Source organism: Psammomys obesus, unplaced genomic scaffold (genome assembly GCF_907164565.1).
Source record: "Psammomys obesus unplaced genomic scaffold, mPsaObe1.curated_primary_1811, whole genome shotgun sequence".
NCBI lineage: Eukaryota > Metazoa > Chordata > Mammalia > Rodentia > Muridae > Psammomys > Psammomys obesus.
In genome coordinates this window covers 22,173,928-22,190,363 of record NW_026585895.1, presented here as the reverse complement: position 1 = coordinate 22,190,363, position 16,436 = coordinate 22,173,928, and the positions used below count along the sequence as shown (strand labels likewise).

The following is a 16,436-nucleotide window of genomic DNA, read 5'->3' as shown; positions in this document are numbered from 1 at the left end:
AGCACAATGATTAAAAGGGTAAAAAGGTAGTTTGTTGATAATTATGTAGAGAAACACCGTTTCAGTACTTACTCAAACAGCTGAAATAAGAGGCAGGAACACTGAAAAAACGTCAATTTCCCTTGAGATCTATAACCTTAGAGGCAGTGAAGAGAGGGTCAACTGGGATACGGAGAAAGCCTGTGTATCTCTAATCATTCCCCCTCCGTCTTTTCATTTTTGCTTTTCGAGTGACCAAGATAAGCTCAATTCAAGTTTTTACTTTTGAGGAGGGCCACACTGGCGAAGAAATAAGCCAAAGAGATTCTAGGCTCCCCCATACTAACGCCTCCAAAAGCTCCAAACCACGGAGAGCTCCATAAAGTAAGCTTGGGGCCGGCAGAGACACTGGAGGGAGGAGCCTCCCGCCTGACTTCCGCCTCCCGAGGCTTGGGGCGAGCGGCGGCGGCCTGCGCATGCGCCGTACGTCCCTCCCGCCCCCAGCCTGTGCAATTCCCCGCGGGCTCCAATTGGCGGTGGGGGGAAAGGAAGCCGAGGGGGAGCCGGGAACCCGGAAGTACTTCTCGGCGGAGGCCTGGGCGACTCTTTTGAATGGAATCGGGCTGATTCATCGCCGGTTCTCGGAGCCAGGTCCTTGTTGACTGTGAGGCGCTGCCCTCGCCGCCGCGTCGCCGTAAGGCCAGGTAAGGAGCAGACCTCGGCCTCCCACTTGGCGGCCTTTGCCGAGGCCCGAGGCGGGCCTGGGGAGGTCCGGGGGCCAGCCTCGTTAGGCCGCCGCAAGCCCTGGGCTTTCCTGAGTCACGTTGCCCAGCCAGGTTGCCGGTGGAGTCTCGGGGTGATGGGAAGCGCGATTCCCTTGGTTTTCTTTTTCTTAACCTCCGGGTCTCTGGCAGGGTCAGATCTAGCTGTCATCCCCTTGCAAACGTTTCTTCTTCCCCCTAGCTTGGGAACTTTTCTCTCATCAACTGGCAGAACCGTGGTTATGGCCTGTTTGTGTTCGTCGTCAGTTCTTCCTGTGTTAAAAAACTTCCAGGCTAGGGAAGCAAAGGAGAGGATGCACTGAATTTCAGGAGAGTGCATGTTTGCTTAGTTGTTTGTCTGTCCCATAAGCTTTAAAACGCTCAGAGAGGCATTGCTTTTAATCCTGAATGTTTTCAGAATTAAGTTTGGTTATTTCTGCCATGCCATTACTTGCTGTATTGCTCCATTTGAGTACTGGTGTGTGGATTGGTTACTTTTCCTTTCTGGAGTAAAGTAGAAATTAAGTGCCGCTGTTGTGGGTTATTGGAACTAAATTTTCCTGTGAGTCGATCTTACTGTCTTTCAGAAGAATGTCAGCATTTCAAAACAGTCATAAATTTTTTGACTGTTTGTTCACTTATTGCTTTGGAGACAGAGTCTCACTATGTATCTCTCGTTGGTCTAGAACTAACTATGTACACCAGGCTGGACTTAAACTTACATACTCCTACCTCAATTTCCCAAGTGTTACAATTACAGGCCTGTAATCCCATCTCAGCACAGAGTGAAAAAAATTAATTAAAATGACAGCCAAGTTTCTAATTGTGTCTGTGGTAGTTTGAATGTAATTGGCCTCCATTGGCCCATTAGGGAGTGGCACAATTAGGTATGGCTTTGTTGGAGTTGCTGTGGCCTTACTGGAGGAAGTGTGTCACTTTTGGAGTGGGCTTTGAGGTCACAAATGCCCAAGCTTTGACTATGTGGCACACAGCCTTCTGCTGTCTGTGCATCAAGTTGTAGAACTCTCAGCTCTTTTCCAGTGCCATGTCTGCCTGTAAACCACATGTCCTGTGAGGATAACAGTGGGCTAAACCTCTGAAACTGTAGTCCAGTCACAATTAAATCTTTTTTAATAAGAGTTGCCATAGTCAGCTGGCAAGGTGGCACACGCCTATAATCCCAGCACTTGGAGCAACAGAGGCTGGCCTGGTCTACAAAGTGAGTCCAGGACTGCCAAGGCTACACAAAGAAACCTTATCTCGAAAAACAAAACAACAACAACAACAAAAAAGAGTTACCATAGTCATAGTGTCTCTTCACAGCAATAGAAACTCTAAAACAGTGGCGAACACTTTTAATCCCAGGATTCAGGAGGCAGAGACAGGCTGTTCTCATTGAGTTCAAGGCTAGCCTTGTCTACAAGTTCCAGGCCAGTCAGGGCTACATAGTGAGACCCTATCTCACAACAACAAAAACAACAGCAAAAATGCAAACATTAATAAAGATTTAACATAAAAATTAAAATTTCTTTAAAAATTAGCAAAGAAATACAGTTCTCATGGGAACACTCCCAGCACATGGGGGGTGAGGGGAACGTTTGCGAGTTTGAGGTCATCCTGGTCTGTGTAACTGATTATAGGCCGGGTAAGGATAGATGGAAAGACCTTGTTCTCTAACCTCGAATAAAGGTAACTATGGGATTTTTTTGTGAGATAGTTTTTTCCTCCACAACCCAGGCTGACCTCTAACTGATATAATCTCCTACCTCACCCTCCCCAGTGCTGGCATTACAGGTGTGTGCCTCAATGCCCAGCCCCAAAGTTTGTTGTGCTGCTGAAAACATTATGTAAGTAAAGCAACAAGACAAGCACTTAAGTTGAAATTGGAAACTGAACAAAGTGTCAGTGAACTAATATAATGGTGGTCTTCTAGCCATGTTAGCTCAATAAAAAGTTCATTTTCAAGGTATAAATTGTATGATTTAGGGCCTAGAGAGATAGCTCAGTGGTTAAGAATGTGCACTGCTCTTGCGGAGGACTCACGTTCTGTTCCCAGCACCCATACCCTGTGGCTCACAATGGATTGTAATTCCAGCTCTTACACGTGTCCTCCAGCACCTGTCCTCATGTAAATATACCCACCCCCACACAATTAAAAATCATACAAATAAATTATATCATTTAAACAAATTGTATAGGTTGTGTATGAATAGATACTAAGATACACAGTGGCTTGCTTAATTAAGGTTAAGGTATGCTTGATGAAAAACTGAAAGTTGTCTCGAATTTGTCTAAAACAAAATTGAATCTTGCCAAAAGAAAAATTTGAAGTCATGATTTAGTTTCACCTCTTGGATTTGGGACCATTCCCCACCTCCACCCCCAAGATTTTGTTAATAATGCATTGTCATTTTAGTAAAAAGCTGGATTGTAACCTTAACAATTGATTCATCCTCTTTTTATACTTGCCATATAAACATTATACCTAGTATGTAGGTTCAGAATCATTTGTTTGAAAATCATTAACAAGAAGCAGTTGTGCCTTTTGGTTTTCAGTGTTTTGAAAAACAAGCAGTTTTTGCTTGATGATTCAGGGTCTACCTGTGAAAGCCTTCCCTGAGTACCCACACCATGTCTGTTTGCGATGATCTTCCTGCACTTTCTGGAGAATTCATACTTTGCTTTGCGAGTTTGGTATCCTGATCTGTCAAGTGGAAGCATTAGGTTGAATGATTTCTATCAGTTTTAACAGAGCTGTGATAATAGTGACAGTGGCAGTATTTATTGAGTACCTAGGATATTCCTTACAGGCTCTGTTTTAGACACTTTGGGTGTATTGTCATATCAGACTTGACAAGGTTATGTATTTTGACTTTAGCATCTAGCTCTAGAAGAAAGTAACTTGTTCTGTATAATACAGTGAAGTCTGGATTCCAGTCTAAGTTGATTGGTTCTAGAGCTGTTTTTACTCTATAGTACTGTCTTTCTGTATTGCATACTTAAATTTTGAGTGTACAAGGTAGTACTTAGCAAATATTTTGCTTTGATTAGTGACAATGCAGTAGATAGTTGCATTTCTTCTAAGACTAAAATTTTAGTCTAAATGGGATTTGGAGTGGAATCTTGTTTTCTAATTTTTAAAATATTGATTCTCTGATTGGTTTTGTGTGTATGTGTGTGAGAGAGAGATACACATACAGACAGACACACAGAGACAGACACAGGGTTTGGGGGAGGGAAGAAGAGAGTCTGGACAGCCTGCGGGAGTCAGTTCGCCATTTCCACTGTGTGGACTCCAGGTCTCAAACTAAGACATCGGGCTAGGCCTTACCTGCTTATCTGCCTTGTTGGTGACTTCCAGTCTTGCTTTTAAAGCTTTTTTAATTCCAGTACTCAAGAGGCAGAGGTGGTAAGATTGCTGCAAATGTGAGGCCAGCCTGGTCTGTAGCCAGGTCCTGACAAGCCAGGGCTATGTAGTGAGACCCTGTCTCACAAAACCAAAAGGTGGGAAAAAAAATCCCATTTAAAGAATTACATTTAATATTAACTCTAGCTTTGATTGTACTGGAAAAAAGTGAGGAAGACGTTCCTACCTTTCACAAATTAGAATAGAGGAATTGAAGATGTAGAACTATAATGAGACCACAAATATGGAATAGTTTGAAAGGATTTACTATTTGAGAGTATTGCTATTTGCACAGAGGAGTGGGATTAAACCAGTAAAGTAGGAGACACAGTGATAAGCCTGAATGACTAAATACGTCAAGATTTTATATGAAGTTTATGCACTTTTGATATGTTAGTATCCCTAGAAAGAGTTTGAAAGTTTGAGAAATCCAAACTAATACAACTTTGAAGGATCTGCTTTTTAGTTAGCCACTGTTCCATATAGCGCTTATAAATATTTCAGAACTGATTTAAAGCTAACATGAACATGATCTAAAAATACTTTTGTTTCTTTGTTTTGTTTTGTCTCTGTGTGATAGTCCTGGCTGTTCTGTAACTTACTATGTAGAGCAGCTGGCCTCTGCCTCCCAAGTGCTGGAATTAAAGGCACCACCACAGTCAGATGCTGCCCTGAGAGATGAAGAGTCATCAACCTTCAAGTAGATGCTTGTTTTATTCTTTTTGCTAATAAGCGTTCTGACTATTTCTGTGTGTATGATGCTATACTGGTTTTGTAAAGCTTCATATTGTGGTGCTAAGTGGGTTAAGCGAAGTTAACATGTCAGGGTTGGAGGGGGCAGTGCTTAACAGCACTTGTTCTTGCAGAGGACTTGGGTTCAGCTCCCAGCACCCACCTGGCCTCTCACAACCATTTGTAACTCCTGTTCCAGAGGACCTCCACCCTTTTGTGGACTTCAAGGGGCACCAGGCATGGGTGTGGTGCACATACATGCATGCAGGCAAAGCATTCATACACATAAAAATAAAATAAAGAAAATATAAAAGTGAATCTATTATGAGTGGGCTCTTAAATCCTAAGTTTATACCTACAAATCTTTTACATTTCTTCTGTTTATGAGAATTGAAGGCGTTCTCTTTTAGCCAGGTGATTGAGGTGAAAAAAAAGCTTTGGAGGTTGAAACAGGCAGATCTCTGTGAGTTCAAGGGCAGGTCTACAGAGTGAGTTCCAGGACAGCCACATCTTGAAAAATCAGAAAAAAAAAAAAATTATGTTCTTGTGTACAGTTCCACTTGTGAACCTCTGCAGAATTTTGAAAATGAATGCCCCTGTCTCAAATATGATAGATTTGTCTCTGTGATTATACTTAGTGGCTTTACCATGAGAAGCTATTCTAGGATGGTGAGTGTTTATGATAGAGGTGGCACTCATTGTTTGCTTGTTTATGCTTTGATTGTGTTAAATGCTTTTCTGTGTACATTGTCTTCCTTATTATAAACAGCCTCATGAGACAGATAGTCTGTTTATTTTCACTTTGTTGATGAGAACATTGAGAAGGAAAGGTAACTAACTGATAAATACACCACGTAGAGCTAGTGTTGCCGTCCTGGCTCTATGGCTGATGGGCGGCAGCACTTATCCAGTATGCTAAGAAAAGCAGTTTTCCTCATTGTCTCATCCCAATGGACTGTTTTTATTTCTTGCACTCTTAGATCATCTTAAGTTTAAAGACAGGAAAATACAGAGATTTTGAGATTATATTCGAGGTGTCAGTTAGGTGTACATGTAGCAAATAGTGCTTATTCTTTTTTTTTTCTGACTTTGAAAATGTGGGTAGCTCAGATGGGCAGCATACTTTGTGTGTGTTTAACCGCTCACTATTTTCCATGCACAAACCTGGAAGAAATGTCTCTGACGAAGATGGATTCTGCATTTCAAATACCTCCATAGGAACTGGAGGTGTGGTTCAGTAATGGAATGCTTGCCTAGCATGGAAGAAGTTCTAGGTTCAGCTTTCTTGGGGCTGCCAAAAAGTCCTGAAAGTGTAGAAGTGTAGGTACACTTTTACTAGGTCCTGTGTTTTTGTTTGTTTTGTGTGTGTGTGTGCGCCTATGTGTGTGTGTGTAAAATAGACATAGTAAAATTCATCATTTTAATGTGTTGGTTCTGCAGTGTTTAGTACATTTGCGTTGTTGAATCACTGTATTATTACCAACTAGTTCCAGAGATTTTCATCTTCCCACTTGTAATACTTTTTTGAAAAACATTGACAGCTCATGATTTTGTTGAATGGAGAAGAGCCATCATATTTGCCTCAATTGTAAAACATTTTATTTTTAGATTTATAAATTCCAGTTAGGATTGAGAAATGGGATTGCATGAAATAAAAAAGCTTCTGTACAGAAAAAAAAAAAAGTTATCAACAGAGTGAACAGACAGTTTGCAGAATGGGAGAAAATCTGCCAGCTATACTTCAGACAGGGGTTTAATATCTAGAATATATAAAGAACCACAAAAGTTAAACACCAGGAAACTAAAATTGCACACACATACACATACACAAACAATGTACACACACATAAATAGAAGTAAAATGTTTGTTAATAAAAAAGCTGCCAGTCAACAAATGGGCTCATGAGTTGAACCAAGTGTTTCTCGAAAGAACAAACACAAATGGGTCCAATAACTATTTTTACAAGTTTTCAGCACGTTAGTCACCAGAGAAACAAAGTAAAACTCAAAAATTCCATCTCATCCCCAGCTGAATGACTATCATAATAACTACGAATACCAATGAGAATGTTGGGGAAGAGAAACTTATTCTTTGTTGGTGGAAATGAAAACTGGTGTAACTATTATGGAAATTGTATGCTTTTTGTTTGTTTGTTTGTTTGCTTTTTAGAAACATAAAAATGGAATTACCACAAGAGCTAGCTCTACCACTCCTGGGTATATAGACAAAGGATCCTGTGTCCTACCACAGGGATACTTGACATATTCATGTTTATTGCTGCTTTGCTTTCAATAGCAAGGCAATGGAACTAGTTTGACTGTCTACCAACAAATGCATAAATGAACAATGGAAATGTGGCCCATATAATGGAATTTTATTAAAATTTAAAGAAAAATAAAATTGTGAATGATGGATGAAAATGGAAAATAGTACATTAAATGAGGTCGCCCAGGCAAATATTACATGTTCTCTTTTATATACTGATTTTACCCTCTAATCTTTATGAATGTGTATTTATGTGAGATTGAGCGTAGGTAAAGATCAGGAAAGTAGACAGGGTCCTATTAGATGGGGGGAAACAGTTTTAAGAGAGGAGGAATGGGGGGTTAACAGACCAAGTATAACACGAAAGTGTAAGGGAATGCTGGGGCTGGAATTGTGTAAGTTGGGGAGGAGACATAGGGTTGGGGGAAAAGTGTTGGGACAGGTTGGGGAGCCTACCAAAGTCAAGTATGTATGGAAATGCTGTAAGGTTCATTTGTCTACATTTCATCTAATAGACTTACTGTATACTTCATTTAAGTAGAATCATGTGATATCTCCGTTGCTGTGATGAAAACACCCTGACAAAAGCAACTTAGGGGAAAAATGAAGTATTTTTATCTTTACTAATCCAGACTGCAGTTTATCTTCATTTTGGAGAAGTCAGGGAAGGACTCTGAAAGCAGGCAGTTCCTTCACATTGACAGTTAATAATAGAGAAATGAGTGAGTGCATGCCTGGTCCTCAGCTACCTTTTCCTATTCTTCTTCTGGGGCCCCAAATCAGGTAATGGTGTTGCCCAGTTTCTGCTGGGGTTTCTCCGTATAAGTTAAGGCAATCAAGACAGTCAGGACAGGCCCTCACAGGCCAGCCTGGTCAAATAATCTCTTCTTGAGACTCTTCTCAACTCAAGTGATTCTAAGGTGTGTTGACTGGAGTTATAAAAAAGTTACACATGACATGTCACCCTTAGGCCTGGCTTACTACTCTTAATCTCTCCCTCACTTCTTCCTTTCTTCTTGTCTAAAGAGTGAACTCAGAGCTTTTTATATACCAAGGCAAGCACTCAGCAGCTGGGCTACATATTCAGCCTTTACTTGTTTTCAGGTTCGGCCAAATTGTAACATGTATCATAACTTTGTTCCTTTTTATAGCCATTTAATATTGCATGCATTCTATTGTATGTACATATAATAAAATTTGTTTACTCATCATGTGATGGCCATTTGGAGTATTTCCACATTTTTACTATTGTGAATCATAGTGCTACACACATGAATATGCATGTCTTATTTTAAAGACCTGTTTTAAATTGTGTCTGTTTGTTTGTTTGTTTGTTTGTTTGTTTTTTCAAGACAGGGTTTCTCTGAGTAATCTTGGCTGTCCTAGACTCGCTTTGTAGACCAGGCTGGCCTTGAACTCACAGAGATCAACCTGCTACTGCCTCTGCCTCCCAGAGTGCTGAGATTACAGGTGTGTGCCACCATGCCCAACCCGTTTTAAATTCTTTGTGACATACTTCAAGGAATAGAATTGGTGCCGTATGGTAATTCTGTGTATAAATTTTTGAACACTGCCAAGTTGTTTCCAGAACTCCTTGTTTTTTAAGTTTGAAAAAGTTTGCTTAGGATTGTCATCTCAAGAGGCATAGTCTCAGATTTTGTTTATAAAAATGCTTCTCAATTGAGAGTGCTTTTATTCTTTCAAGGGACATTTAGCAATGTTTGGAGACATTTTTCACGGTCACAAGTTAATCATTTCTGCTAACATAAAATGTATTAAGTGTCAAAGATACTGCTAAACACTGTAATACACTGGATAGCCCCCAGCGCAAAATTCGTGGTTGTGAGTGAATGTCAGTACTACCAAAGCTAATATCTAATCTGTGGCCTGAATTTTGCTGTCATTATCAGAGGTGAGAATGTCTGCTACTTTGCATTTACTTGTGATCTACAATAAGAATGAAACTTTCATCATTGTTTATTTCTTTGTGATTATGGCTGGAAAATGTAAACTTCTAAATTCTAAAGGGAGTTTAGAGAAGGAAGGAGAGAAGCAAAGACATTGGTGTTTCTAGCCCATGTTTTGTTGTGGCTTTTGACAGGGTAAATTGTGTAGCTTAGACTGGCTTCAAACTGAGGGTCTCCTGCATCTTTTTGAAAGATAAACCAATGCTTTGGGCAATACACTAGGAATTAAAGGATGATAGTGCTGCTATAATTTATTTCCCTCTTGCATTTTATACAGTTCTTGGCACTTTACATTTTCTTATTATTTTCATTGTAGTTGTGAATAATTAAACGATGAACTAATTGTAGGGATATATGGAGGTCAAGTTACCAAGATAAAAGAAAAATACTAGTAGGGTCCTACATGCATAAGTATAGAAATTTGTATTGAACCTATACTGATATTATAATAAGGTGATTCTTATTCTTTTTAAAAATATAAATAAATATTATTTTTTTGAGAGACCTCAAGGAATACTGAAAGCTATAAAATATTAGTCCTCAAAGTCAGTGGAAAAGTACAATGAAAAAACACAATGTAACCGAGTAATATCTATGCCTAAAATCTGCCTGATTGAGAGGTCAGTCCATGTTCTTCAAGAGATGATTATTAAAACTCAGTTTTAGAGATGGTGATGTAAGAGTGTTTGCCTAGCATGGGTGACACCCTATGTCCAGCCTCCATTACTGGGGCATTTTTTTTTGGGGGGGGAGGTATAAAATGTTCTCAGTTTTCAAAATAATTAAGTACCTTTCTTTTTATAGGAGAGAGACTGAGTGAGAGAGAAAAGAAAAAACTACTTGTAAAAAGTTATACCTGCCAGAATTAGCAAGAATTGAAGTTAAGACATTTGTCAGATTCAACAAATTGAAGCTTAACACCGTAAGAATTACCGTTACTGAACAGGTGAGGTTTACGAATGTATTTTACCTTTGACTGTTGTTTTAGAGTATGATAGATACTATGTAAATGTATTATTTTTTAACAGACATCAAATTAAGAATATGTGTGATAACCAGATTTTAGGAAGTTGTGTGGTTTAGAATATTTATCAATATATTTCATTTCCAAATGTTAGTATTTTTATAAAATGTGTTCATCTTAAGTGTTTTAATTTGTTAAATATCTTTTACTGTTTGCTGAGACATCTAATTTTGTGAAAAACACAAATTTGACCTGCCAGATTTTCTTTCCCTCTGCTCCCCACATCGCTCATGTATATTCACAGCATCTGGAGTCTTCTGTAGTGTCATCGGAAACAGCATAGAGAAAGTAGATAAACTAACACAGCTGGGAATTGACTTTGGCCTAGAATGAATATATGTATATGTATTCTGAAGTGTATGTTGTCACCTTCATTGATTTTGTGGTTTTGTGAACTTGAAATGGTCCACAGAATTTTTCTTTTTTAGAAATACATTTTAGAGAAAATATCTTGATATTCTAAAATACACAGGATTGTTTAAAAGGGATTGTGTTGAATGACTATTTGAGTTGAGGAACTTGATAGAGATGTTATTTGTAATTATAATTAGTCAGATAAGTATGGTTGTGACACCAAATTTTCTTTCCTTATCATTTGTGCAGATGAACTTATCTGCTGTGAATCTTACAAACATGTTGTATGAAAGAAGTCAGATCAAAAAGAAAAAAAATATCTATGATTCTGTTTTTACATAATTTGAAAGCAACAGAACTATTGTGTACTGTTAGAAGCCAGAATCCCCCCTGTCTGGAGTAGAGAGACTGGAGAGTCATTTCATGTGGCTTCTTGACATAGATGATGGTTCCATCAGCCACTGCACTCACTTTGTGAGGTGTCCATGGCTTTGTTATTTGTGTGCCTTTCTGAATGCAGACGTGAATAAAGTTTGTGATATTTTAATTGTTATTGTTACCAATTGATTCAGCATACATAATTAGTCAGAAGTGTAATGACTTAAGTACATTATTGATGGTTAGTTTGCAGCAGTTTTAATTGGTAAAGCATGGACAAAGATTCCTAATCTCTTAGCACTTAGTTTAGATTATAACTTGTGATGGTCTAAAGTAAACACCTAGGAAGAAGACAAATTTTAGGGCACAGTAGTAGTTTTAAAGTTAAAAAAAAGCTTTGTTTTGATTTTTATGTGCTTAGTTAACGGTGCTACTCCTTTGTATAATTTGATGCCTTGTTCTGTATTTGAGGCCATGTAAGTACAACTGCCATTTCTTTCCTTTATTTCTCTTGTGAGTGTCTTGTGCTTATGAATATCTTCTTTAGTTATTCCAGACTGAAGATAAACTGATATCTCTAAGTTGTAACAATTAACTCTGAATTGTGATTGAGAATAGCAGCTGTGAAAGGTTGTGTATCTCTACAAAATCTGAAATAAGTGTATCTGTGTGGGCTCTAGAACACTATCTTAATCCATTTTATCTTTATAGTATTTTCTTTTAATATAATGAGTTCATTTTTTAAAATCCTTTGATGCTAATTCAGAGATTCGTAATCTACTTATAATGTCTTTCACATGTAGTTTTGATGATAACTGACAAGCTGTAAGTTAATTAGCACAGCACTTACTAATGAGGATGTTAAAATTTAATTTAAAAGTGTAGATTTTTATTTGTACACTCTGAACAAATTGAAGGAAATTCAATCATACATATGATAAGCATTCTAGGCACTTTCCCCCATCCAGGTGTTTTATTAGATAACAATAAGAAAATATAATTAACTTAAGGATAGAAAGTTTTGAAAGTATGCTAAGATTGCTTGTCTTTAAAACCGGGGATAACCCAAAACCAAAGCAGTAAAATAAGGTCTGTTAATTAGCATGGAAGACAGCTTCTTGAATTAATATGTGGTGTTAATTAACAGGAAGTCTGATGTTGTGTTGTAATTACCACCAATATTTTTGACATACTGAGTGACTGAAGGTGAATTATATAGATAGCAATTGAGTAAACACTTTTGTGCTTAGGAACGTTTTCCTTTGTTTCTGTTTTCTAGAAATATGGACAGACTTCTTAGACTTGGAGGAGGTATGCCTGGACTGGGCCAGGTTAGTATGCAGACGGTTTCTTAGTGGGTAAGCAACAAGCTTTTATGTAATTATTTTAAGAGAAAGAACCAAGAGATCACCTCATAGTAAGGGGCATACCTTATTGGTGGATGCTAAATCGCAACATGAAGTAACATTGGAAACATTTTTATCATTTTCTCCTGGAAATAAGAATTTTTTGATGTTTAGTTGTGTGGTTTAAAATTTTGAGAAATGAGAGCTTATAAAGTTGCCTTAAAAAAAAGAGAGAGAGAACTTAAGACATGATATTCTTGAGTTTATAACATAAACTTTGTTACACATGAAAAATATAAAATGACATACTTTTTAGTAGATCCAGAAAACCAATCTATTGACTCTGTAAATTGCTGTTAGTAATAACGGTACATGCTATTTTTTCCTTTAAGTTTGATATTTTATACTGTTAATTACAGTTAAGTAATCTCTCAATTTTTTTTACTATTATCATCTGTTTTGGGCACTACTCCTGGGTAGTTAATTTCTAGGTAGATCTGTCAGAAGGTCCTCTGTTTTCCTTCACTAAGGAACTTCTCTGTTTTGTTTTGTTGAGGACCAAAGCCCAGGTCTCACACGTGCTAAGCAAGTGCTCTTCCACTGCTCACCATGCCCAGTGCTTTTCCTCTTTAAGTTCTGATGATCTGATTATCCAGATATCTGTTTATCCATTTCCTTAATTAGTGAAAGAGGTTATTAGGTCATTCTCTACCTGCAAATTTAGTCTCCTAGTTACCCACTTTCCCTGATTCCTGTATTACTAACAAGATTTTGTCTTCTTTCATTCAAATTAAGCTGTGTTTAGAGGAAGAAGTACAGTTTTTTATGTGTTTTAAGAGTACACCTACAAGAATCTTGATTAGACCTGTCATGGTTTGTCACTGAGAATTTCTTTTAGAAACATACCATCTTTTTGTGATTCTCTATTGTATGCTGCAACAGACTTATTTTTTATTTATTTTTGTTAGTTTTGAACATTTCTCAGCTTCTTTATTGTAAGCCAGTTTCATCATGATACTTTATTTTCTTTGTCTGTGAAATTTATTTCCTATCCTGGACATATTACAAATTTGTTTGCAGATTATTAAGGCATTTCCTTAGCAGAATTCTTAACTGAAGTTGAATCATATCTGAATACCAAAATACTGTTTTTTACTTATTTTAATATATTAATTATTAGATATAAGTTATTTATTCATCTTGTAAATCTGCTGTGAAAAGTTGCTGTGCATGAGGTAATGGCCACAGATTGGGTTGTGTTATTTCACAGTGATCTCAGCATACCTTTTTATATTGTGGAAAACTCACTTTGTTTCTGATTTTATTAGTTAGCCTTAAGGTTCTCAGTTTGTGTGTTTGTCGGAACTTTTAACATGTGTTACTTAAGAACCTACTATTTCATATATTTCCTCTCTCTCTAGTTAGATGGCCAGCTCTCAGAGGAGTAATGTGTTTTTGTGCTATCTCCTTTTTGAAATACTAGGTGATCAATTCTTCCCCTTTTCCAAACCAGTGTGTTCACCACATGCTTCAGTGTTCCCTAAGTACCCTAACAAGGGTATTTACTGAAATCTCAACTACCTGGGCTGCTTGATTACATCATTGGCCAAACTTTGTCCAATCTTCAGCCTCTTTCTCTTCCTCAAAGTCAACTGCACAGTCCTCATATTTAAGTCATAAGTTGATCTTGTTTGGTCCTTGAGTGGCTGATACCATCTAAGAATCAATTACTATGATAGCAAATACTGTCTGTAGGAAAATCAAATTATTTTTGAGGCTTTGTGCTGAGAACTCAAGAGCATACTATATAACCAAGATTTGTTTTCAGTATTAGCCTGATTGTTTGTATGGAAATAATTCTTTTTTCACTTGAATGTGTCTTGTGCTAGTTGTTTGTTTTATTGTGGTGTTGGGGTTTGAACTCAGGGACTCTGGCATGATAGACACTCTACCACTAAGTTACATCCCCAGTTGTGGTACTAATGTTTTTTATTTTATTAACTGCCAAGAAGAACGATCCAGTATTAGCTCTTTTGACAGAGGACATATGGGCTTTGCTCTGTGTGCTGTTATAGTTGTCTATATTTTTCTGTTTTAAAGGAGTTAACAGAATTAATACAGGAATTTCAGTCAGAACACTGATACTTCATTGCATTTGAAATTACTTGGCCTTGATTGTTTTGTTTTACTATTGTGTTTGACAAGAAAAATAGTTACCATGCGTTTTAGTTGCTTGACTTTGTATGGCTGCTATTACTTTTGTATAGATACTTGACTTGTATGATTTAACCAGGGGTCATCTTGTGTCCATACATTCAAACTATTGTTGGAGCCTTGATGGGTTGACCTGTGAAATGAAGACACTGATTGATGAATTCTGCCATTGAATTTGCCAGTATGCAATAACTCTAAAGGGTGGGCTGTGAAAACTCTCTTCTGATCCATGTTTGACTTGCTGATAGGGCCAGATTTGTGCAGGCCCAGTGCAGGCAACTATAACTGCTGTGATGTCATGATTACAGTGGCTGTGTTGTGTCCAGAATACAGCATTTTGCAACCCATCTCTTTATCTTCTAACGCTTAAATTCTTTCTACCCCACCCCCCTTCTGCCATGCTTTCTGATTCTTAAACAGGCTGGTAAGTCCTTCCATGAGTGCCCATTTGTCTTTGGGTTCACTATAGTTCATTGCAAAGGAAGCTTACCCAGGGTAGCATTTTCTGAATCCTGTGTTGTGTGTTGGCCTGGTGGAGAGAGTTTGGGGGCTCAACCTTATTTTGTTATATTGTTAAAAGATTTATTTGTGTTTTGTATGTATGGGTGGTTTGCCTGCAGGAATGTCTGTGTCCCATGTTGTGTAGTGCCTTTGGAGGCCAGAAGAGGTTAACTGCTGTGTAGGTATTAGAAATCAAACCAACCTCCTCTGCAAGAACAAGTGCTGAGTCATCTCTAGCTCCCCTCCTCCTGAGTATTTTAAGAAGGGCCCTCTCACTGAGCCTATTAGCCCATCCATTGCTGCCAGGCCAGCAATCCCTTGCTTCTCCTGTCTCTCTTCTCAGTGCTGCGATTACAGTCATGTGCTGGATTCTTATGTGTGTTGGAGAATTGAACTCATTGCTAGTGCACCCGGCACTTTACCTACCGAATCATTTTGTCAGTCTCAGGTGCTATATTTTAAAAGTAAACCACAGGCATCTTGCCACTAAGTTTCCCCTATTTGTTCTAGATTGTCTGAAATAAAAACTTGGGCTTCTACTTTCTATTTCATTAATTCTATTCACCCTCATAATACTGTGTTTTGAATACTTCTACAATAACTGAGCTGAATTGCTCAAGTTAACGACTCTGTTAGCCCACTACAGTCCCCTTCCACAAATGAACCAACGTTCTCAAGTGCTAGACAAGTATTCTACCCCTTCTTTTAATTGAGTTTTTCCATGCATTTGATTTTCCCCCCTCCCAATTTCTCCCAGATTCTCCCCACTTCCCTACCTACCCAACTTTGTTCTTTTTCTCATTTTAAAGAATAAAAAACAGAAATCACACACAGAAACCACAAAACCAAAAATTAAAATGAGCAATCAAAAGACAAAAAAAAAAAAAACCCAGCAAAATAAAACAAAAAGGTCATACTATCACTGGATTGTTTTTTTGCTGGCCCCTGCTCCAGCATCTGGGGCAGACTCTCGAGTGTGGTTGATAAACTCAGTGACACGCCATTGGAGAAAACTGTTTTTTCTTTTACCAGTGGCTATCAACTGCAGATAACTTCTTGGGACCCTGTGTCCACTTCCCTCTCTTAGTGCTGGAACCTCGTTTGGCTCAACCCTGTGTAGGTCTTATAGGTGCTGGCACAGTCTCTGGGAGTTCATGTGTGCGTCAGTCCTGTTATGTCTGGAAGACACTGTTTCCTTGGAACTATCTATCACCTCTGGCTCTTACAGTTTTTCCGCCTCCTCTTCTCCATAACTTCCTGATTCTTGAGGGGAGGGGTTTGATGAAGATATCACATTTAGGACAAGGTACTCCAAAGTCTCTCACTCTGTACATTGACCAGTTTTGGGTTTCTGTGTTAATTCTCATCTACTGCAAGAAGCTCTTCTGGTGTGGGTTGAGTAGTGCAGTGATCTGTGCATGTAATGGGTGTAGCAACATGTCATTGGGAGTCATTTTATTGCTATGTTGCTTTAGCAGAATAAGCAGTATTAGGTTTCCCCCTAAGCT

General features: G+C 38.3%; 1 protein-coding gene across 2 annotated transcripts in view; it reads left to right on the top strand.

Annotated features, from left to right (window-relative positions):
- The first annotated feature begins 536 nt into the window (after positions 1-536).
- Psmd14 (proteasome 26S subunit, non-ATPase 14) overlaps positions 537-16,436 on the top strand; it is an 88,560-nt gene continuing 72,660 nt past the window's right edge. Inside the window, exons 1-3 of one of the 2 annotated variants that reach the window (XM_055600711.1) lie at positions 537-683; positions 9,916-10,057; positions 12,147-12,198. In XM_055600711.1, the coding sequence (XP_055456686.1) occupies positions 12,151-12,198 (48 nt within the window). In that variant the 5' untranslated portion in view covers positions 537-683; positions 9,916-10,057; positions 12,147-12,150. Of the gene's footprint in view, positions 684-9,915; positions 10,058-12,146; positions 12,226-16,436 lie in introns of those variants that run through there. The other variant, XM_055600712.1, reaches the window with a different exon arrangement.